We start from the raw sequence: 22,048 nt of genomic DNA on the forward strand, positions 1-22,048 counted from the left end.
CTTATGCACATGCATTAGACTTTGTGCATGGCCAGGACTTGGACTCGATGCTGATGGATCCCTTCCACACATTCTATGGGTCAATTCAGCATATTCTATGCTCCTGTGATTATTTTGCTGCAGCAAACCAGCCCTGTGCCCTTGCCAGCAGCTCCCACTGGGCAGCTGCTCCTGCTACTGGCAAACACCAAGCCATCACCTCCCTTCCCACCCTGTGGGCTGCTCCTGCCACTGGAATTCACGGAGCCATCCTCTCTCCTCCCACACTGTTGTGGTAACCGTGGCTGATTCATCCCCAAACGCTGTTTCTGGTGACTTCCACCCCCACTGCCGCCATTGCCCTCACGCCGCAGCGCCATCTTGGATCCCTCACGCTGCCTGCCGGCCCGCCATGCTCCACTCCCTCATGCCACCATTACTGGCACTATCAGACAAAATTTAGTTTCAGGGCTACAAGACAGAATTTGTTTGGTTTGTGACAAACTGCTGGTAGCAAACGCCGCATCGGAAACACTGTGTGGGCGGCAGGCGGCTCCCTCCCTCCCTCCCCTCTGCCTGTGCCTCACTGCCCCCCAGCCGGAGGCTCTGAGGCCGTGCTGGCCATGGGCTGGGGTAGTGGAGCACAACAAAAAACATTCTTTTCTTGCCAAGATATTGATCTAAGGCTTTCTGAGCTGTCCCAGCCACGAGGCTTCATCACAGCAGGGTGGGGGATGCAGCAGGTCTCCTCACCAGCCCAGAGCACCCCGCCAGAGTTACGCCATGTTTTCAAGCTGAAAAAAGGGCAAAAGTGGTGGGGTTTGAGCTTGGCTGAGCCCAACACTGTGCAGACCCTGACTAGGACAGGAATTGCTCCAGCTCCCACCTGCTGTTGACCAGCCCAGGCAGGAGCATGTGGCACACAAGGACACCATGGTGACACTCCCTAATGCCTCCTCCATAACACAGGGACACTGAAGAAAAGCAATGAAAAAGAATAAAAATCCCTTTTTTCCCGATTACAAACCACACTTCCAGGTGTCTCATTAAATCACACACAAAAAAAAAAGTATTTGATTTATTGCTATCACAAGATGCCCGTGGACTCAGCCACAGCCCCCCGCTATCATTAGAGTTCCACCTCCCATGGCAGGGCCCCCACTTCTGTCAGTGTCTTCATCCTCTTGCTGTCATCACAATCCCAAATCCCCTATGTGGGACCCCTGGTCTCAGCAGCGACTGCAGCCCCCTACCATCTTTGGGGTCCCACTGCCCATGGCAGGACCACCAGGACCAGCTGTGCTTCACTTCCTGCCTGGCATCCAAAGTGACCCAAACCCCCACTGATCTGACCCATGGCAGAGCCTCTTGAGCACCATCCCCTCATCACTAAAAATAGATCCGAGCGGTTAAAAAAAAAAGAAAGCCAACAGAAAAAAAAAGCCAACAGAAAAAAAGAAAATGAACAATGCCTGCTTGACCATCAAAGAGCAACCACAGTCATTTTGAGGCAGGAACACCTGAGATGAGGACTTTCGGGTTGTGTTTTCTCTTTCTGCAGCAGATGGGCTTGGTTTTCTCTGAAATGGATGAAATCTCTCCTTGCCTGAGGTAATGGCATCCAGAGCTCCAGCACTGGGGGCTGCCCCTCTTGTGGGCTTCTTGGGGCTGGAAAAGAGCCAAGGGAACAGTGGGTCAGAAGACAAATCCAATTTCCTTTTAAACTTGTTACCCACTTGATTCCAATTTGTACAGAAAGACACAGATCTTGTGGGCTGAAACACGTGTGCTCGCCCCAGTAACCATCTGAGAACTTGGCAATTCACCACAGGAGTGAGCTGTGCTGTCAAAGTCACCTCCCAGACCTGGGTCCGGGTGAGCAGTGTGTCATAGCTCTCCAGACCTTCATGGGCATGTCCGGCCCATGGCTCTGCAGGGTGCAATCTTGGCTAATTGTTAAATTCCACGTATTATTGTTAATGGAAATTGATTATTTCCATGTATTATAAACAAGGAGATTTGTTGGGGCTGGCATCAAGCACTCTGCTCTGTTAGCAGAGGCAGGTTTTCAGAAGTCGACATTGAAACGGTGGTGGAAAATGGGGTTATTTATCCTACAGACCACACACGAAGATGTTTACCTGGTGCCACTGGAAACTCTTTCAGCAGCACCTTAAATCAAATTCATCTAAGCCATCTGCTGCTTAGAGTGATCCTTGGCCAAGCTCACTCACCACAGAGGCATTTAGAAACATCAAAGATATTTAAAAGACTTTATTGACCTCAGTGCCTTTGAACAGGACAAGTGAGAATGGCCCCAAACTGACAGAGGGCAGGGTTAGATTGGACATTGGGAAGAAATTCCTCCTTGTCAGAGTGATAAGGTCCTGGCACAGGTTGCCCAGAGAGGCTGTGGCTGCCCCATACCTGGAAGTGTTCATGGCCAGGTTGGGCAGGGCTTGGAGCAACCTGGGATAGCAGAAGGTGTCTCTGCTCATTGCAGTTTCCATTTGTTGAATCATAGAATTCAACAAGGAGCTGGAAGGGACTTTACAGCTCAACTCATTCCAGCCATGGTGTCTTTCCCCTCCAGACCAAGAGACATTGCTCCAGATGGACCTGGATCCTTTGACAGGTTCCATATTTTCATGGCAGGCAGTTTTCCTCCTTCCCTGTTGCCCTCCTCTGTTTTACAGCCAACATGGCTCTTCTGCACACACTGAGGATAAATGAAAGATTGAAATAAATTGCACTCCTCCAGATCTTTCCCCTCGGGCTTATACATTGCTGGAGGAACTGCTGGCTGAGACAGAGTGAAGGGGGATGCAGACAGCCCCACACCCTCTGGTCAGAGCAGGACAGAGCTTTGTCTTGTGGCTCCATTCAGTGAGGCAGCATTTGGGAAACATTTCTTTGGAGGTGGGGGGTGGGAAGTGGGATCTTCTTGCTGAACTGAGGAGCAGGACATCTCTATCCCCTTGGGGACAGGGAGGGGGAACCCAGTGCAGCTGGACAGAGACTGGAGGATGGTCTGCAGTTCCCACAGCCGGGGCACCTCTTCTCACCTCTGTCTCCATCTAACAGCACTTTCCCATTTTCAAAAGACTTGAGAGAACCACTAAAACACAGAGTTGTCTTGGGGTTTCATTTTTTTGCCTCACTTCTCTCCACCACCCTGCCTGTCCAGCGTGTAATGGAAATTTTACCGCAGCCGCTCGATGAGCAAACAGGAAGCCAGCAGAGAACGTGGCAGCTCTCTGTGGCCCAGCTCAGCTCCGCCGGGTGACAAGGAAGGCCATAAAACACAGCACGGGGGTGGCAGGGGGAGGAGAGCAGGCCAGAGGGGCCCAGGCTGGCAGCAGTGCAGGAGAGCTGGTCCTGGCTTCACAGGTAAGGCAGGTACTGCCCTGCACCTTATTTTATTTCCTTCTGCAAATGATTCATGATTATTTTTGTATTTCCCACTATTCTTCTTGGGGCCAGTTGAGAGGATTCTGCCATACTTAATTTTCTGTACCAAACTTACTAAAACTTCACCTTGCTTGGAAAAACTAATTCTAATTGGCTTTTTCCTCTTCTTTTTCATCTTTGCAAGCCCCTAGTACAAACCTTAAAATTACACAAAGCTGTTCAGATTTCCAATGGAAAAATTGGAGAAGGTAAAGCTGGGCAGTGGTTCCACAATTCCTTTGCTCCTTCCTTTTCTCTGAAGGAAATCCAGAGTCCCTCCATCGAATAGTCTTGGCTCTGTGTGGAGTACTCAGAGCTGCATCTGGCCCAGTCCCCACCACAGAAGTGGGAGAGTGTTTGGACCCAAACAAAGTAAGAAATCCAGAAAGGGGCTGAAAACAGACCACAGATTCCTTTTGCTGTGATTTTTGTAACAGCTTTCCAGGCACGCTCACTTCTTGCACGGTGCTTGTCAGTAGAAAAACCCTTCCCTTCGATTTTGTACTAAGTTCATTCATTTTGATTGATAAGCTTTTAACATTCATTTTTTCTTCAACTCCCTGAAAGGAGGGTGTAGCCAGTGGGGTGGTCTCTTCTCCCAGGTATCAAATACTCTGCTCTGTTAGCAGAGGCGGGTTTTCAGAAGTCAACATTGAATAAGTATCAGGATGAGAGAAAACAGCCTCAAATTGTACCTGGGAAGGGTTCACATTGGAAAATAGGGAAAACTTCTTCACCAAAAGAGTTGGTGGAGTTGTTCACTGGAACAGGCTGCACAGAGCACTAGTGGGTCAGCATCCTGAAATGATTTAGAAGAAGTGTGGATGTGGCGCTTGGGGACACTGTTTAGTGATGGGTTTGGTCATGCTGAGGGAATGGTTTGGCTTGGTGATCTTAGAGGGCTTTTCCAATCACAAATGTGATTCCTTGATGGGAGCATGAAGGGCAATGTGAGGAGGTTTGGGTGGGTCCCACAGACATCCCCACCATAGAAACAGAGACAAAGGACTGCTTCTTTGTTGCCTCCTCCAAATTCTTCAGAGATTGGGAGATCTGGGCAAGTACACGGTGTGCGGCACATGGCAGGGGGGTCGACAACTGCCCCAGCGAGGGGCACCTCGAGGACTGTCTAACCTGAGAATGGTGAAACATCAGGGTCAATCTCAGGTTCGTCAGCCCATGAGATGCCTTCTCCAGAGCAGGATGGGCAGCACCAGCCACCACCAGCCCCATGGCCACCACCAGCCCCATGGCTGCCACCTCCACCCAGCACATGGAGAAGTACAGCAGCGAGCAGGGGGGCACCAAAGCTTCCTCTGCACCCTGGCACAGCTGTTTGTGAGGATGGGGAAGGACCAAAGCGAATGTCAGCCCCCAAGGAGCAAAGGGAGGAAAGTGGCTGGTAAATCCCACCTGTTCCTCAGGAGAAGCTGCTGGAAGCTTGGCCACACATTCAGCGCTGAAGTTGCCACGGTCAGTGATGCAGCAGCTGCCGCGTGTGAGCTGCTGCTCATGTGACAAGAGGTTCTGAGTATCAAAAGCACCTAATTGGGAACCTCTCCGACTCCCACCCAGATCTGAGCCTCTGTGTGCAGTGAGCAGAGCCCAAGGGTGAGTTTGGCATCCCTGAAAGCATCATTAACAAGTCTCTGCTTACATTCCTGACTAGAGGAGGAGAGAGTGACAGCCCTAAAAGTAACGATAATGAATCCCCAGGCAGTGCTCAGGGCACATCAGCACTGATGAATTGAATGATTTGTCAGTAATTTATTAAGGGAGCAGAAAAGAAAATTTTTCAAGTTGAACTTCCTAAATAAAACACAAGTCCAATATACACTTGTCAGAATCACTGTCTTTCCTACAACTAAGTGACTAATAGTAAAGATAAATGGTCTAAAACATTATCAGCCACAGTGCAGACCACGAGGGCAAGGGGTGAACTGAGCTGCCTCTCTCTGCGCCTGCTCCAGGCCATGCCAGTGACAGTGCAGGTTCAGAAATCTCTGCCCAGAGCCACGGGCTCCCTCTTCAGAGACAAGGTGGCCCCCAAAGCCCCCTGAGTGATTATCTGGGCACCAGGATCTCCTGCATCTCTCCCTGCCACAGCCCTTAGCCCCTCCAAGTGCTGCTTCTGCAGAGCAGCCCCAGGAGATGGGGTAGAAAGAGTTTTTCAGAGAGAGCCAGGCCCCACCTGCAGGGGAGCAGCCAAAATTGCTGAGCTGGACTCCCTGGACCCACCAAGTGCTAGCACAACTTCAAGATTTAAAACTATGCTGGGAGCCCCCATGAGCAGCCAGGCAGCACAGGGCGGGCAGCTCCATTCCCCATGTTTGGCTCCAGTCACTGGTGGAGCTGGTTGCATCTCCTCATGGGATTTTGGGGTCTCATTTGCCCTCAGCCCCCAGCAGGTGTGGGGATGCCCTGAGAGCTGTAGGCAGCGCTCCTGGCAGAGCAGCAGGGCCAGGCTCAGCACTGGTATCAGGGTAGGGGACAGCACGGGGTCAGGCATGGGGGATAAAGAGAAAAGCAGACTCAGGTGAAGCACTGGAAATGAGAGAGGATGTTGATGATTCAGTGAAGAAAAGGTCTTTAAAAGCTCACAAAGCCAGCAGGAGGCAGCTGCTCCCCCTTGTTGCCCACTTAGTGCCTGCTCTTCTGCTGCTGGGAATCATTCTGCAGCTGGGGGAGTTAGGGGCCTCCCCCCGCTTGCCACCCCCACAGACCTTTCCAGTGACCCTTTGGAACTCTGCAGAGCCCTTGTTTTTCATGTAGTTCTTTTCATAGAGGAGGATGGGAAGGATTCTTGCCATTCATCCAAGACCTAATGAGGTCTGGTTTGCCTTTTCCCCTTCTCTTAAGTTTGTTCCTCAGGAAGCAATTTTAATTTTAGAGACAGCAGTGCTTCTGCAAGAGAAGGAAGTAATTGCTGAGCTCTGATGGCCAGACAATGGAACTCCAGCAGGGAGGCAAGGAAAGGCAAATGAATCCCTTGCACGGCTCCTTTGGATCCCGGGATGCACCCCCAGGTGTCTGTGCTAGGACCTGGCCGGGAAAAGAACATGCCTCCGTCCTGTATCAAAGGGGGAAAACTGTGCTCCAGAAGCGTATTTTGCTTCTGCAGTGAAATTTTCATCTGTGATAGCAGGAGAGGGATCACTGGGAGGAGCCGGGAAGCAGCCGGGGCTGCCTTCACCCAACAACTGCCGAAGGAGCCGTCGGGAAACTTTCCCTGAGATGTGAAACGCTGCAGAGCTCAGGGCCTGTGTGCCCCGGTGTGCCCCTCTGCCATGTGCAGAATCGGGGGGCTTCATGGGGGTGTCCTAACCCTAACCCTAACCCTAACCCAGGAAACACCGCCAGGAGCAATGTGGGAGTGTGGGGCTTGCAACCCCGTCACGCACAGAGTGTCAGTCGTGCACACTCATGAACTCACACACATCTCCCACCCCTCCCACCCCCCAGCTCCCCCTCACCTCTCCAACCCCCAAACCCGCAAAACACAGAGAAACTCCCCTCAAAACATTTGTGCCCGCTCGCCCACACACCCCCGCAGGCCCCCAAAACACTGTCCCCATCACCCCACCCACCCCCCGGACTCACACGCCCATGAAGCCCTGTGTCCCCCTCCCAGCCCCTCCCCGCTCCACACAGCCCCATGCTGTCCCCCCGCAGCTCTCCCCGTGCTCCCCCCGGCTCTCCTCGTGCTCTCCCCGGTTCTCCCCCCGGCTCCCCCCGGCTCTCCCCCCGTTCAGCACCATGGACAGATCCCTGCCCGCTCCATCACGTGGCTCCCGCCGCCCGTTTATAGCGCGGGGCGCGGGCGGAGCGGCGCGTCCTGCGGGAGGAGCGCAGCGAGCGGAGCGCCCGACAGCGGTGAGACTCGCACGGGCACCGGGACGGCCACCGCCACCCCCCGGGAGCCCCGGCACGAGGAGGGGGAGGCCGAGCACGGGGACGTCTGGTCCCGAGGAGAGGAGGGTCCTGTCCCGGGGTGTGGGGGCGGTGTTCCGTAGCGGGGGTCCCAGGTCCTGGAGGGTCCCATCCCTGCTGCCGAGGGTGTCTCGTGCCCGGGGGGAGTCCCATCCCTGGAAAAGAGCTGTCCCCGGGTGGGGTGGGGGGTTCCCAGCCCGCGGGGGGTCCCGTCCCCAGAAGGGTCCGGTCCCAGGGACGGGGGGGGTGGGATTCCCATCGGCGGGGGTGGGGATCCCGTCCCGGAGAGCTTCATCACCGGGGAATTTCGTGCCGGGGAAGGGGGTCCCCAATGGGGTGAAGCCCCTCGAGTGACCCCTGACCGCAGCGGGGGGGATGTGGGGGGTCCGGGGTGGGGGGGGGCTGCTCTTGCAGGCTTCTGGCCCCGGCGTGGCTGCGATGCGGGTCAGGATGATATCAGCTGCCTCCGTCCTCGTCCTGCTCTTCCTGCCATCGGAGACCTGCTCCCCCTTGCAGTGGCCCCGGGGTCCGTCCCGCAGGCTGACCCTGGCCCCCCAGCTCACCTGGGAGCCCTGGATGGGAGCCCCGAGACCCCCGGTCCCCGCCACCGATCCCCTGCCCCAAAGACTGTGCCAGTTCCATGGGGCAGAGCCCACCCCGGCCCGAGCCCGGCGGGCGCTGCAAGCCGGCAAGAGACGAGACGGAAAACCCAACTCGTTGGATCTCACCTTCCACCTCCTGCGCGAGTTCCTGGAAATGTCCCGGGAGGAGAGACTGGCCCAGAAGGCGCTCAGCAATAAGCTCTTGCTGCAGAGTATAGGGAAATGAGGGAGGGTCGTTGGAGGTGGGGGAATGAAGGAGACCGACCCCGTAACAAGACACCACGCAGAACGGAGAAGCGGGGGGATGCTGTGGGCTGCAGCCGTGCCCAGGGAGTCCCCACCTTGCCTGGCAGTGTTCCTTCACTGCGTCCCGCGTGTCACTGTTGTGCATTAAAGTCACAGTCGTACCTGCCCTGCTGCTGTGCTCTTATGGCTTCCCCTCTGTCATAAACCTGGGGACCCGAACCAGGTCGCCCCAAAAACACCGGAGCAATCCCAGATGCTTCCTTGGGTGAAAAACGTTTGCATAAAGAGCTCTGAATGATGCAGGTAGTGCCACCCCGGCTGGAAGCTGCACCCTGAGACCCAGCCAGGGCTTCTCCAGTATCCCTGTGAATGGCTCCAAAAGCTGTGGCTTTCCAACTTTGCAGCAAGTCTGCACCTTTCTGTGTCACAGCTGGGGATTTGGGACCAGGTTTAGTGACACCTGAGTGTGGCAGTTCTTGGAGGAAGATTAGCATCTGTGTAAAACATTGGCAGCAAGAGCATTGCAGCCCCCCCAGAGGCCCCCTCCCTCCCCAAGCTGTTCTCTCTGGGGCACGGAGTCCCCCTCACCTCAATCCCCCTCCTGCAATCACAGAGCTTGGAGAGGCCATTCCCACCCCAAGCTGTGCACAGTCCACTGACAGGCTTGACGGGGCTGAACTGGACTTGGGAAGGCTCCTGGGCACTGACAGTCGTGGTGGAAGGAGGAAAATTGTCACTCTGCAGACCAGGGAAGTGGCCAACATCCTTCCCCCAGGCCAGCTCGGCCATGCCAGCCTTGGGTGATTGACTGGGGTGGGCACAGGGCTGGACAGGACCTCTGACACCCTGGGGCCATCAGAGAGGGGACAGTGAGGGAGCAGAGACTTGTGGGGTTGGGACAGAAATCACAGTAAACATCAGACCGTGCCAAGACAGGAGTGCAGGGAAGTGGTGAGGAGCACATGGCTGAGTTGAGCAGTTTGGTCTCAGCTTTGAACACAATCTGGCCTGACCCTACACCCCCTCCTGCCTCTCTGGAGGGGCTGCTCAGCCCCAGCAGCTTTTGGTGTCACCAGGGCAACATGGGTCATGGGCAGGGATGCCTCCCTCTAGATCAGGTTGCTCAAAACCCTCTCCAACCTGACAACCCCAAGTTAAAACACAATTTTGTGCTCACCTCCATCAAACGGAGAACTCACCTTTCCAAAATGAACAGCCTCAGGGTCAGAAGAGCCGCTGGTGGCACCTGCAGCAGGGACAGCCCCACAGCCACCACGGGCCTGGGGTCAGGACAGATTTGTGCTGCCTTGGTTCCCACCTTGGCTTGGATCAGTCTTTCATCACCTTCAGCACATCTTCCACTCATCTTTGCTCTCTTCCACCAGCAACACCAAGAGCAATTCCAGTGTAAATAACCTGAGTTTCTCCAGAAAAGGGTATTTTTATTGCAGACAGCCCTTGTTGCTGCCCTCAGCTCTGCATACAATTCCCACCCCACCCCCAAATACCTGCCAGGGTCCAGCATCACGTCAAGACCTTTGGACTTCAAGGCTCCAAACCAGCCCAGACCCCACGGTGGGTGCAGGAGGGGGTACAGGGAAGTGGCTGAAGTTCCTGCTCCAGGGACCCTGCCCCCAGTGCCCATCCCAGGGATGAGTGACCTCTCCCACTGCCCAGCCACCCCCACGCTGTCCCACAACTCCTTCCTCTTGTGCTGAGTTCCAGCGTGCAAATAAAGAAAGAAAAATCTGATGGGCATTTCTGCATTGAAAACATTTATTTTACAACAGTGGTTTCCGATAACTTAGCAATCTTTATTTTAGTTTATATTCGGACATACAAGACACAAATTACCATGCTAAAACAGAAAATAATTCTTTCTGCCGTCGCCGCGGGTATGTACAGGAGCTCAGTAGTATCGAGTGTTACAATCCACAAAGTTCAGACAGCCACGTCTACTTACAGACAACTCAAAGTATGGTCCTTTAGTAACATAACAAAATAGATATATGTCTATATTATAATTGCTTCTCAGATGCATTTATACTTCGATTGTGGTGGGTTTGGTTTGGGGTTTTTTTTTACTATTTTTTTCTTTTTTTAAAGATGGGCTCCCCTATCCCCCACCCCCATCCAAGTTGAAGTGCAGTGCAAATGCAGGCGCATCTCTCCTGGCATCCTCAGCTCCCCCTGGCTCCATAAAGGGGCCAGGAAACCAAACCCCATGAGGAATTACACAGTTCAGGGCCTTGCTCACATGCAAAATGAACATAAACCGCCTGGGATGTCAGCAGTGACACCAACCAACCCATCCACACCCCACCCCAGCAAGGCAGGCAACGGTGGGATGAGAGGGAGGAAGGAATGACAGCGATCAGCTCAGCACCCAGCAGGGAAACAGCACGTTTGGAATTGGCAAACTTGGAGTTTGTCAACCGTGGTGGTCACAAACAGAACTTCCGCGGTGTCAGCAGTAAAAATCTCCCCAGTATTCCCCCTTTTCTGCCATGAAGCAGGAACTCCTGGAGTGCTGCATGTCAGGAACAGCCCCTGGCAGGAACAGCCTGAGGAGGAGGCAGCGGTGGTGACTCTATCCAGCATGGCTAGAGGGGACATGGTGGGACTCACATCTGCATCAGCCACAACCGTTGTGCCTTCACATGGATCACTGCCAGCTTCAGGTGTAGGAATTTCAGTAACTCCAAGTCCTTATGGAACCAACCTGCAAGGGGAGGGACAGTGCCCAGCCGTGCAAACACCACACTGCTCGTGTGGGAACTCCCCAAGCAGGGTGTGGGGAGCAGGAGCTGCTTCTCCCACTCCTAGGACCCATTTATTTATACAACAGGCTCCTTCACCATGTCCTCAGTAGTCCTTCAGTCCCACTGGTTGGGTCTGGGTTTTCCTGCAGCTGAGAGCAAAGCAGCACAATTGTGGCCACACAAAACTCACACCTTCCCCCTGTCTGGCTGAGTTCAGAGCACTACTTGGAGCCAAATCTCACACTTTTACCACCAAAGAAAAACCCAAGGTGCACACCTGTTGTATAAATATATACATATGTGCATATATACATACATACACACACGTGATGCTGCAGCCACACCCTCAGCACGGGGTGGACCTTGCTCTGTGAGCTCACCCAGTCCTGCTCTGGGGAGTCCAATGTGGTGAAAACTAGGGGAAAAACCCAAATCCATGTGTTCTATCACAGCCTCAGTGATGAGCACATAAACCACATCTAAACACCCCATGTGCCAGCTGCACAAATTCCAGTCACTCCAGAACTGCCCCTCCACCAGGTCTCCCTTCTCTCCTATGGAAAGCTGGAGCAGGCGGAGCCCTGTTCCAGCCAGAGGAGCTGGGACAAGGGGCAGCTCACGGAATTCAAGTAGATTGTTAATTTTTTGGAATGGTTTGACAAGCAACTGCTCACAGACTGCAAGAGAACACCCAAAGGGCTGGGAGAGGGAGCAGAGAAGACAACAGCACTCGGGAATGAACAGCCAGTTTATATAAGAGCTTCCTCTATACATATACATACATATATATATATAACCACCAGAAATTCCCAGCATCTATCCTTTTAACACCAAAATGAACTGTGCATGTAACATCGGCATAATGAAAGTTCGTCTTCCAGATTTCTGGCATTTGGCTTGTGCAAACATCAGACAGCCAGCTTCCCTCCCGTGGCTTCTCCTTGTAGAGGAAGTATCTTCTTGGAAGAACACGGGAATTGCAGTCTTGCTGAGTCCCAGACAGTCCCAGTAAGCCTCCAAAGGCAGCTCGTGGAGGGGACCATGGATCTTGTGGGAGCTGAACACTGACAAATTTCCTGCCACCTTGTGAGCTACTGGCTATGATTCTTTTGAGAGATTTTAAGCAGCTGTTGGTGCAATGAGACACTACAAACTAGATGATCTCCACTAGAATACAGAGAAGCAGCACCAGATGCTGAAGTATGTGAAGTTTATATCAACCTGACACTATAAACTATAACTGGGGGGTTACGGTTCAGTGCTCCAAGATTGATGCATTTAAACACCATTTGGAATTACTGACAAGAGGTGAGGGCTGCAAACTGCCCTGACCACCCTGCCAGACTGACCTGTTAAACATGATGCCAAGATGCAGGTGCACTGGGTACAAAAAACCTGCAGCACTAATTTGCTAAATTATCCAGAACTGGCAAAAAGATTGAAGGGCACCAAAGGAAGGGCACAAAGTAGTTGAGAGAAGCAGGTGCCTCTCTCAAGGAGTGTGCGTGGTACAAACACTCTGGCACAGCCCCTCAGAGTGCACCAGTGTTCCCCCACACCACTAAACTGCCTCACAGATGGAACAGGAATCGTTTTTCTGTCAGGCTCCTGCCCTGGTTACACCTGTGTGAGGTGTTTACAAGCTGACAGGAAGGGTTTGGAGAGCTGCATTCCCCTGACCGCAGCCCTGCTGCAGGACTGGGTGTTTCTGTGCCATGCCCACGCCCTCCTTCTCAGTTCTGCCCCTCCAAACCTCCAAGGGGATCCCACTTTAAGAATACTAAGAGTGCTAATATCTAAAGCAGTTTAAAAAGATTACAAATCTAAAAAGAAGACTAAAAAGGGAACATGGCTCTAAAACGTCACTGCATGGGACCAGCAAAAACCGACACCCTATGGGACGCCACTGAGGTCTTACATAAATTTATATACAGATAAATATTTAAGAATTTCCTACAAAAATCACTAACAAAATGAGACTGGCATTTAAAGGGTGCAATGCCCCCTCAGTACAGTGCGTTTAGGATGTTCCCATCCCTAGGGAGGATGGGCAGGACAGATCCAGCACCTCCTTTTACAGCAGCTCCACACACCAGGAAGGACAGCTGGCACCTGAGAGCTCTTGGCAGCAGCTTTCCCTCCTCACCTAAGCCAGGAATGGCTCTCCTTGCAACACAGGGATGAATCAGTATCCTGAACACCAACTCTCCAGATGGGATTCAGCCCAGTGCAGCTACAAGTGCTAAGGGAATCCGTGCTGAAGAGTTTGGAGGAGCTGGATGGAGGCGGCCGAATGACTGGAATGGAGGACTCAGGCAACTTGTACAAATGATATAACTTTAAAGAAACAAATAAATAAATAAAATCCAAGCTCAAGTTTAATTCTGGCTACACGCTGGACAGAGATGGACAGTGCTCAGGTTTGATTTTGGAGGGAAACATTCTGCACTAAGCCAGGTCAGCCTGCAGCACTGGGACACTGCAGCTCCCCTCGCCCAAGCTCAGAATTCCTGTCTGAGCCTCTCAGCCAGATTTTAAACCATTATTCCCAATAGAACTTGGCATTTACTAAGATTCTACTTGGCCATTATGAAGTGCAACTCGTGTTACAGCCCAGGGTACTCTTGTACCTTCCCTCCAGGAGGGGAAAAGTGGGCACTAATGTACTCATGTGCTATGACACGGTTTTGGCTTTAAAGAAGGAATGTTTAAATCACTTCCTTACATAGTTCATGAAGACCTTCACTAATACACAACAATCCTAAACTCAGAGATTAGGCAGTAACATGGGCAAACTTGAAACAGTTTCAAAAAACATGAATATTCCTCTAGAATTATGTTTTCCCATCATTCCCTGTAACTGAGATCTCGGAACGGTTTCCCTTGGAGCACCTAACATCACTCTGGCACGTAACAGACTAATTTCCTGTTCACACACCACCCACAGACAGCACTGACAGGAAAGCAGTCTCTCTCCAAACTCATCCCTTGCTAAGCAAACAACTAAACTCCAAACTTATCCTGGATGTCATCTTTCCCCACAGATAACTGTTCTGCCTCTGGTCCTCATGTGCTGCCCACACTTCAGTTCCCTTGTCAGGAGCCTGAGGAGTGACTCCAGGTGTGTCACACACCTCCCCAAGAGCCACAACATCCCACCAGCCTCTCTACTTCTGTGGAAACAGCCTAGAGAAGTTAAGAAATAAAGAGTATTATTCCAAATTAACAGTGACAACCAGTCCCCAGCACTGGGGCAAAGCTGCTCTGCAGCAGAGTAACACCCAACAACCATCTCTGTGTTATCGACTGAGTTGAACACAGGGACAGGAATGGAACAGCTCCCAGGGAAGAGCCCCTTCCTCATTCCCTGACTTGCTCCAATCAGCCACGCTCACTCACAAAGTCAAAAAAAACTTTTTTTTTTTTTTCCATTAAGAACACAATTTGTAGATACAGGCAATTTTAACCAGTGAATGTGTAGAGGACAAAGCCTGCACATGCTCCCCCATATTCCAGAGTGCAATTCTACACCAACAACAGGCTTCAGGCAAAATCTACAGGGACAGACAAAATTATATTGTGTTTAAGCCTAAAAATGGCTTTTTGTTCCAAGGGGTCAAAGAAAGACATTAACTAAATAAGGACCTCAAGCCAAATCATACACAAATGTCCTCAAGGCCATCCAAGTTAGGAAAAGTTAAAAGTATCTTGCACTAAACAGCCACATGTCAGGTCTGTAAGGACTATGGGCAAAGAAGAAATGACTTAAGGAGTGTGCTGATGAAATTGAGCCATTAATTAAAAGTAAGAGATTTTGGGGGGAATCTGGGGGGCTGGATGTGGTACTAAAATCATGCTGATCTGCAGCAAGCTCCCATGCAGGCAAATATGTGCTTGTACCAACAGCCACAGCAACGTCTGGGTGTGCAAACATTCCTCACTGAGCACTGAGACCGTGGGGAGAACATGTTCTCCTATCCAGCACGTTTAACATGGTTTCATGGCAGATTTCACGTGCTCCATCCTTTCTGCTCATGCAAAGACAACAGAAAATATATTCAGAGTAATTCTCTGTGTTCCTGCCCTTTCCTGGTGGTCTTTGTGCAGACCAATGGATCTTTACCCTGCTCCAAAGCATCACCTGGAGCTGGGGAGGGAGCAGCAGACATGGGGGGAAGGTGCCAACAGCCCCTCCACAGTAAGAGGGGAAAAACAGATCAGGGAGATGGGGGTACAAGGGACAAAGAGGCATTGTGATATAAAACTGTAACAATCAAAATTAACGAGGCCATAATTACCCACTGAAAATGCAGAACCACTGGGTTCTCTGGAACTGTTCTAGATCTGACTCTGGATCACCTAAAGCAAGACTATTGACAATAAAATACACCAGCAATTCAGCAGCTGCCTAAAATGCCTTTCTAACAGTTAAACATCAGTAAACCACAGTTTCTAGAACAGACTTTGGACTTGATTTGGTTTCAAAATACTACAGGAAACCTTTCAGTGGTTTCCACATAGTTGTTCCGAGGAAAAGAGAAACACTGGTGTAAACAAATCTAAATGCAAGACAATGTGCAAATTATACAATATAAACACAAAGAAAGGTGGTTTGTTCTTAAAAATCCATTTAAGTACTCCACAAAGAAGTTCATGACAAAATTAAAGGGTTAGTGTATTATAAAAGCTTTAAAAAAAGACATGTAATACCCCATTTGCCTATTAAATTCTCAAGTTATTAGAACAAATTTTTAAACACCAATTGTTTTAAAACATTTCTGCTGTTGCCTACTGTCTGCATTTTACTCATTTGCTCAGTGAGAGCCAAAAGTTACCAGTTTCACTTTAAGATTCTCATGCATTCAGAAACAAAGCTGCACTATTTGGTCTTTAGCATTACAGGAAAACAACTGAACTCAAACCAAAACAGAATTGTGCTTGGAGTTAAAATCCCACTGCCACCACCACAGGAGCCCATTCCCAGTTGGTTTTGGTTCCATTGTCACTGGAGATCGCCTCATACACAACGAGCTGTTCAATTTACTGTTCAAAGATTGGCAACTCTCCCTTTTTATTTTTCAAGGTAGATTTATTTAAGCTGAAAACCAGCATTAGAGAGGACTCCAGCTCTGCAGGACTGGCATTTTTTGGTTCTTGGCTTTGTAAACTTGCTTAGATAACGCAGGAATAGAAGGAGGAATGAAAGAATTGGTTTGTTGCACTCAAATGAAAATCCTCAACTTCTAAAGGTCTTCGACAGCTCAGCTGTACAGAAGAGCAGTGGCATCTGTGACACTTTTTAAATCTCATTTTTAGGCCCATACTGCTGCTTAAAATGCAGAATGTCTCCATCGCACTGATATTGTGACAACTCAATACGTTACACCACAGACATTTAACATAACTCCATACATGCTACCAAAAAAAATAAAACAAAACAGAAGAAAAACAAAAGAAAGGAAACAAATAAGACCGTAGCTAAACTGCTTTAAATACTGCATGCTACAGCACTTCACGTATCGTCGAGATACGACACTGAAAGGTGACAAAAGGCTGAAGGGATTACAAAATATTTTCGGCAGGTTGGAAAGCTGCCTTCTTACTGTGGCAGAATTATTTCCCCTCCCCATTCTCTACTTCTAATGTTCATGATTCTAGTGTTGAGTTGGCCATGTATTTTTTTTTTTTTATCCATTCTAATGACAGTGTTTCCTTAACTTAATTAAATCCATCAGTGTGGTAGCTGGGGTGAGAGTCAGCTGTGAGCTGGGTTGTCTCTGTGGCTGATGCTGGCTGTATCACAATAGGTGCATCTGAGGCCTCTGAAAAGTGAAGACAAAAGGCTTAGCACACCAAGGAACAAACACAGCACTGTATGTTTTGGTAAGCACAAGTCTCATCTCCCTACAACCCTCTGATAACACCATTTTACACTTCTTTAGGAGAATGATATTAATTCCCTGATTTTCAGTGTGCACACAACAGCATTCACCTTAACTCTGTATGTGGAATGTTTATTACATTTCCTTCTTCCTGTAAAAGCAGCAGATCCTCACCTACCATTCAGCACTGCCCATTAAAAATGTCATCAGAGCATACACAAGGCTCTACAGCACTTGAAATGATTGGTTTAATCCTATAGAAATAGCTTCACAAACAGTATTAGAGCTACAAGGGTGGCAGTGCCAGTTCCTCCACACCTGACACAATTAACACTGCCTTGACACCCCCAACTTTTGGGTACAGGAGTCCCTTTTTGCAATCCCACATGGCTGGTCAATGTTATCTCAGGATGTGGAAGGAACATAATGATGGTCACTGACTGCTCTGAAGCTGATCCCACCAGATTCAATGAAGACCCTCTGGGTGTTTTTAGCAACTTTATTTCTGTTGTCAGCATCACCTGCTTAACTCATGGCACAAACATTCCCTGCTCATCATCCGTACCCCAGGACTTGATTTCTCTTCAACCAGCTAAGTGAGCACTCCAGCAGGGACTGATGTTCATCCTAGAGAGCTCACAGTGTTTTCACTTACCCCTTTCATCTGACTGCAACTGTGCCTCCAAGTCCTCTGGAGAGACGTAGAATTCCTGCTCTTCGCCTTCAGGAGGTTTCGGTTTACACTTCCCACAGCAACAATTACAGCAGCAGCACAGACAGCAGCAGCAGTAGCAGCCTGTGATGAGCCCACAGAACACAAACAAGGCCTGCAGAGGACAGAAAATACAGAGATAGTCATAACCTGTGTCTACTATGCCATGACCACAGAGTTTGTAGGACTTGGGTACAGACAGTGTAGGACTTGGAATCAGAGAGCAAAACCACAGCAGTGCAGAGACAGAACTTAGCAGCTACAGCTTTGTACTTTATCACTGAGAAATACTTCAAATTATGTGCAAAAGTGGCTATGGCTCTCGACATTTTACACTGAGGTGAATACTGCTAGCCTGGTTTGCTTGAGTAATTTCTACAATTTAAGTTAAGTGGACTATTTTGCTGCATCTGGAAGAAGGTACAGGTCTAATAAGCACATCTGTACTAAAACCCAGGGGTACAACAGTTCAGGACAGGCTGTAACTTGCATAAATAACCCTGGAAAAGACTGAGCTGTACCAGCTGATGCACAGGCCACAATGTACCTACAGCAGGGACTTGGAGCAGCCCAAGGCTGTGGGCATGGTTGAGGATTGATGCCCCCAGCACAGCAGCTCCATGCAAGCCAGGTCTGCCAGGTGTTTATCACAGTGACAATGGGCTAAATTAAAGTCTTCCTATAGGTCACTGTGCAATTGTTTGAAAAAAATAATTTTACAGATAGCAAACCAGCACGGTGATAGAATTATTGTCTTCCTCACAGGAATCAAGAGATGGAGGCAATGCTGGCAAAGGGTAAAAAAATGGACCCATGCAATGAAATGTAAGGAGATTTTCTGTGAGCCCAAGTTCACAGTCAGGACTCATTCTACAAAGTTATTGACCAGAGAATACCTCCCCCGCCAAATTCTCATCTCTTCTAAATCCACTAGAAGATCCAAGCTTCAATTAGTAACCCAGGTCTTTCTCATTAGACCTGTATCACTGGAATTTCCTAGAAAAATACTTCTGAACTCAAGATCACAACGCAGTCAGAGAAGGCTGATTAACCCGGTGTCAGAAATTCAGCAATTTCCAAAGGTAAAACCAAGAACAGTTATCAAATGGAGCTCTCTAAGAGTTTCCAATACCAATCCAGAATAACTCTGTGCCCTTTTACTTACCTTTGCCCACCAGCTGGACAGCACGAAGTATGTGTTCACATTTTCTTCACCAAACTGCTCTGCTACATAGAGCCCCAGAGACCCATACTTATCGTAAATGTTCCGCTTTGTGGCATCGGTCAATATTGCGTGGGCATTATTGATCTCTTTAAATTTTTCTGCTGCCTCTGGATTATCAGGGTTTTTATCAGGATGATATTTCAATGCCAGTTTCCTGTGGAAAGAAAAAAGAGAATAAAACCTGGGGTTTGGGTTCCTGGTTTTTGATTTATTTTTTTCTAATTCCGTAGCCTGCCACTCAAGGGAGACTTTCAAGTTCCAACTGTTTTCTTTCATCTGTGATTCAACCTCCCTGATGATTCTTCCTTAGATGATAATAAAAGGCTACAGCAGTATCTAGCTTAGTTCACAGGATTGGCTACAGACTGTTGGATTTGACCCTCAGAAATCCACTGGAAAAAAATAAGAGACATTGAATAAAAATAGGCTTGGGTTTTTTTTATCCTCAGCTCCAGCAATTTCCACCAGTTAGTTTTGCTCCTGCTACAGCAAAGACACACCACAAGTCTAAGGTATAGCACCAAAGAGTACATAAAAGCAAGTTGCCACAGCTGCTTGAAGAGTGTCTGAACTGCTGCTTCTGCAGTGTCTGAACACAAAAATAGAACAGACGATCACTTGTGGTTAATTCACCAATTCCTGTGCAGGAACAAAGTACTTTTCAGTTCAAGCTTTGCTAGAATAGAAAATAATTCTGAGTTTCGAGATATCAGGAAATCACAACGTACCTCCCCTAATCAGGCCAGATCTCTTACAACTGACAAAAAAAATCAGATAAAGCATTGATAAATGTGCTAGTTCTCACATGGTCCAGGCTATTTAGAGACATCAGTAGAAATAACTGGCTAAACACCTCCTTATGAAGAGAAAATACGTGCTCCCAAGTAGAAAAATGACAGAGACACAGAGACACATGCTGGCAGTTCTCCTCCACCACAAAAGGTATTTGTCCTCCTACAGAAAATGACCAGAAAGTCACGTATACGAGAAAGACAGGAGAAGTCTGCAGACAATTACATGTCAGCTTTGCAGTGGGGAAATGTTTAGACAAACATAAAACAAAGATGTCTGCAATCACTTGGATGTGCCTGCAAGTATCTCATAGCATTTAAAAACCAGCCTGAGTGTGCCCTTGGGACACTTCAGTCTGCACGATGCTGCTCCAGTAAATCATGTCCATAGCTGCCACTTGTGCCCCAGCCTCAGTGAGGGCTGAAATAATCACAGGGAAGTTTTAAAATCCTGGAAAGGGCTTAGTCAGGCTGCAATAAATTAAGTATTTTTATTTACCACTACCTACATGTACACAAACCTCACAGCCTACAGGCCAGCAAAGGATGTTCAGACTGAACATGATAAAGGAGCAGCAGAGGAAACAAGAAGGTTCAGGTAAGTGTGAAATAACTACATTTCACCCCAGGATCTCGTGGGGTTGTTCCTCCAAAGGAAAAGCTCACAGTATTCCCCCAAGGAAAGTAATTATTTATTATAATATAGTATTTAGTATAATTTAGTATTATTTTCCAGTTGCTTGAAGATAAACTATTCAAACATCCACTTAAAGCTTTTAGGAAGAAAAAGCTAATTTTTGAGAATCTGTGGACCTGGTTTATTCCTAGACTTCACACGTAGTTGCCATCAGTATGTAACTCTGGAAGGGAAGAAGCTTTGGTAAAAGTTAAAGACCATAGGAAAACAATTTTGACAATGAGTATCTTCATGGAAAGATGATGCTGACCCCTAGTGTAATCCAAACACATTGCTACTGGTCACAGCAGCAGTTTCCTTTAAGCAGATTTATGGAGAATGTGGAAAAGAAAATGTTACAAGACTGGTTTTGTAGTTTTTATTTGGTTACTATGAAGTCATTTCATGTGTCAAATTCTTAAGGAAAAAGATACAGAAAAAAAAAAGGCTTTTAAACTAATAATTCCACAAAGAGTAAGAAATATTGACCAGAATTCCAGGAAAAAGTAATCATTGGTGCTCTGTTTTCATCCTTACTTGTATCTTTAATCTCTGCCTGTGCCAAAAGTGGAAATGATGGACAGCAGGGTAGTTCTGCACATCTCTGCTACCCCTAAGACAGACACAAGGCTACATAACAGGAAGAGTTTAACTCAGCACATTCTTAAAATTCTGCTCAAATTTAGGCAAGAACCTTTCAGAATGACACTCTAAATTTGAGAATTTAACTTACTAGATGTAAGATGGAAAAATTGCAAGCCCAGGCATGTTTTCACACCCCATTTTGCAAGAAGCAACCACCTTTTCACCTGTTTTTCCCAAATATTTTTCTTGCAAAAGGTCTAAATAAACCAACTGAGGCTCCTTCATAAATAGACCATTTGCTGAACACTGAATTAAAGCCATTTGTGCTACTGGGACAGGCATAAAACTCAAAGCTTTACCTGTAAGATTTTTTGATATCATCTGAAGTGGCATTTTTGTCCAGCCCCAGCACGTGGTATAATGACTCCCCAGAGGTAGAGAGGGAGCGTTGCCTCTGGTCTGCCATCTTGAGCTAACCTGAGGAGAGAACTGGCCCCTGCAAAAAAATAAAGATTAAGAAATGCTTAAGTAAAGGAAAAAACAAACATCTTTAAGCAAATCATCCTCAAAAACAGAGTACCCGTCAAGATTCAGCTTTTTTAAAATGTGCTTTGAAAAGGTTGTTTACACATGTTGAAGGCACAAAGTTAAAAAATTCAGTGAATTATCAGTGAAAACAACTATTATATTGTGCCAACCATTGGTGGCACAACACCAGTCACCCCAAATCCCCACTGTATACACTCAACTCTGCTTTCCAAAAACCCCAAATCAAGAGCTGAGGTGCAGCTATAGCTGTGTACTGAAAAACACATCTCTCAAGTCACTTCATCTCCTTTCTTAGTCTTAATATAATTTATTTGTGATAATATCTATAAAAACAACACAGCAACAGAGAAGTTGCTGTTGAGGCTGCGTTTTTGCACCACACTGGCATAGGAGTAACTGACTTTATTTGTATTTTTTATTTCAGAAATTACATTAAAAAAAAAACCAAAAAAACCAACCTTCCCCACAACTCCCAAATCCCAGTCCTCCATCTTATCACCAATACCAGGTCAAACAGAATCTTTAGAAAAATCCAGTGTGACCAAGCTTGTGCATTCCACAAGGAAAGAGGGAATGTCTGTCCAGGGAGGAGATCCCCTCTCTCATAATTTAAAGTTGTGAATCCGACATTTAACATGCATTCTAGTTAAAATCATGCT

The 22,048-nt window shown here is 48.4% G+C and overlaps 2 protein-coding genes and 1 long non-coding RNA gene across 7 annotated transcripts in view; 2 read left to right on the plus strand and 1 right to left on the minus strand.

Annotated features, from left to right (window-relative positions):
• The first annotated feature begins 329 nt into the window (after positions 1-329).
• On the plus strand, positions 330-5,259 carry LOC147650145 (uncharacterized). Its single transcript, XR_015277050.1, has 2 exons — positions 330-3,369; positions 4,627-5,259. It is a non-coding gene; the product is annotated as an uncharacterized LOC147650145 (long non-coding RNA).
• A 2,006-nt stretch (positions 5,260-7,265) lies between these two features.
• LOC147650146 (corticotropin-releasing hormone-like) lies at positions 7,266-9,592 on the plus strand. Its single transcript, XM_086852767.1, has 2 exons — positions 7,266-7,302; positions 7,774-9,592. Exon 2 carries the CDS (start codon positions 7,798-7,800, stop codon positions 8,185-8,187), a length of 390 nt encoding a protein of 129 aa, XP_086708893.1. The 5' UTR covers positions 7,266-7,302; positions 7,774-7,797; the 3' UTR covers positions 8,188-9,592.
• A 2,107-nt stretch (positions 9,593-11,699) lies between these two features.
• The window catches only part of DNAJC5 (DnaJ heat shock protein family (Hsp40) member C5), a 29,452-nt gene continuing 19,103 nt past the window's right edge, over positions 11,700-22,048 (minus strand). For all 5 annotated transcript variants that reach the window (XM_086853203.1, XM_086853205.1, XM_086853206.1 and 2 more), the window contains 4 exons: positions 21,200-21,336; positions 18,729-18,942; positions 17,507-17,678; positions 11,700-16,791 (listed from right to left, as the gene is read on the minus strand). In XM_086853203.1, the coding sequence (XP_086709329.1) occupies positions 16,688-16,791; positions 17,507-17,678; positions 18,729-18,942; positions 21,200-21,306 (597 nt within the window). In that variant the 5' untranslated portion in view covers positions 21,307-21,336 and the 3' untranslated portion in view covers positions 11,700-16,687. The remainder of the gene's footprint in view (positions 16,792-17,506; positions 17,679-18,728; positions 18,943-21,199; positions 21,337-22,048) is intronic.

This window comes from Cyanistes caeruleus, chromosome 16 (genome assembly GCF_971803275.1).
Source record: "Cyanistes caeruleus chromosome 16, bCyaCae1.hap1.1, whole genome shotgun sequence".
Taxonomy (NCBI): domain Eukaryota; kingdom Metazoa; phylum Chordata; class Aves; order Passeriformes; family Paridae; genus Cyanistes; species Cyanistes caeruleus.

Bases quoted from the DNA above. Each gene is read 5' to 3' on its own strand.
- LOC147650146 (XM_086852767.1), top strand. From the start codon at position 7,798: ATGCGGGTCAGGATGATATCAGCTGCCTCCGTCCTCGTCCTGCTCTTC.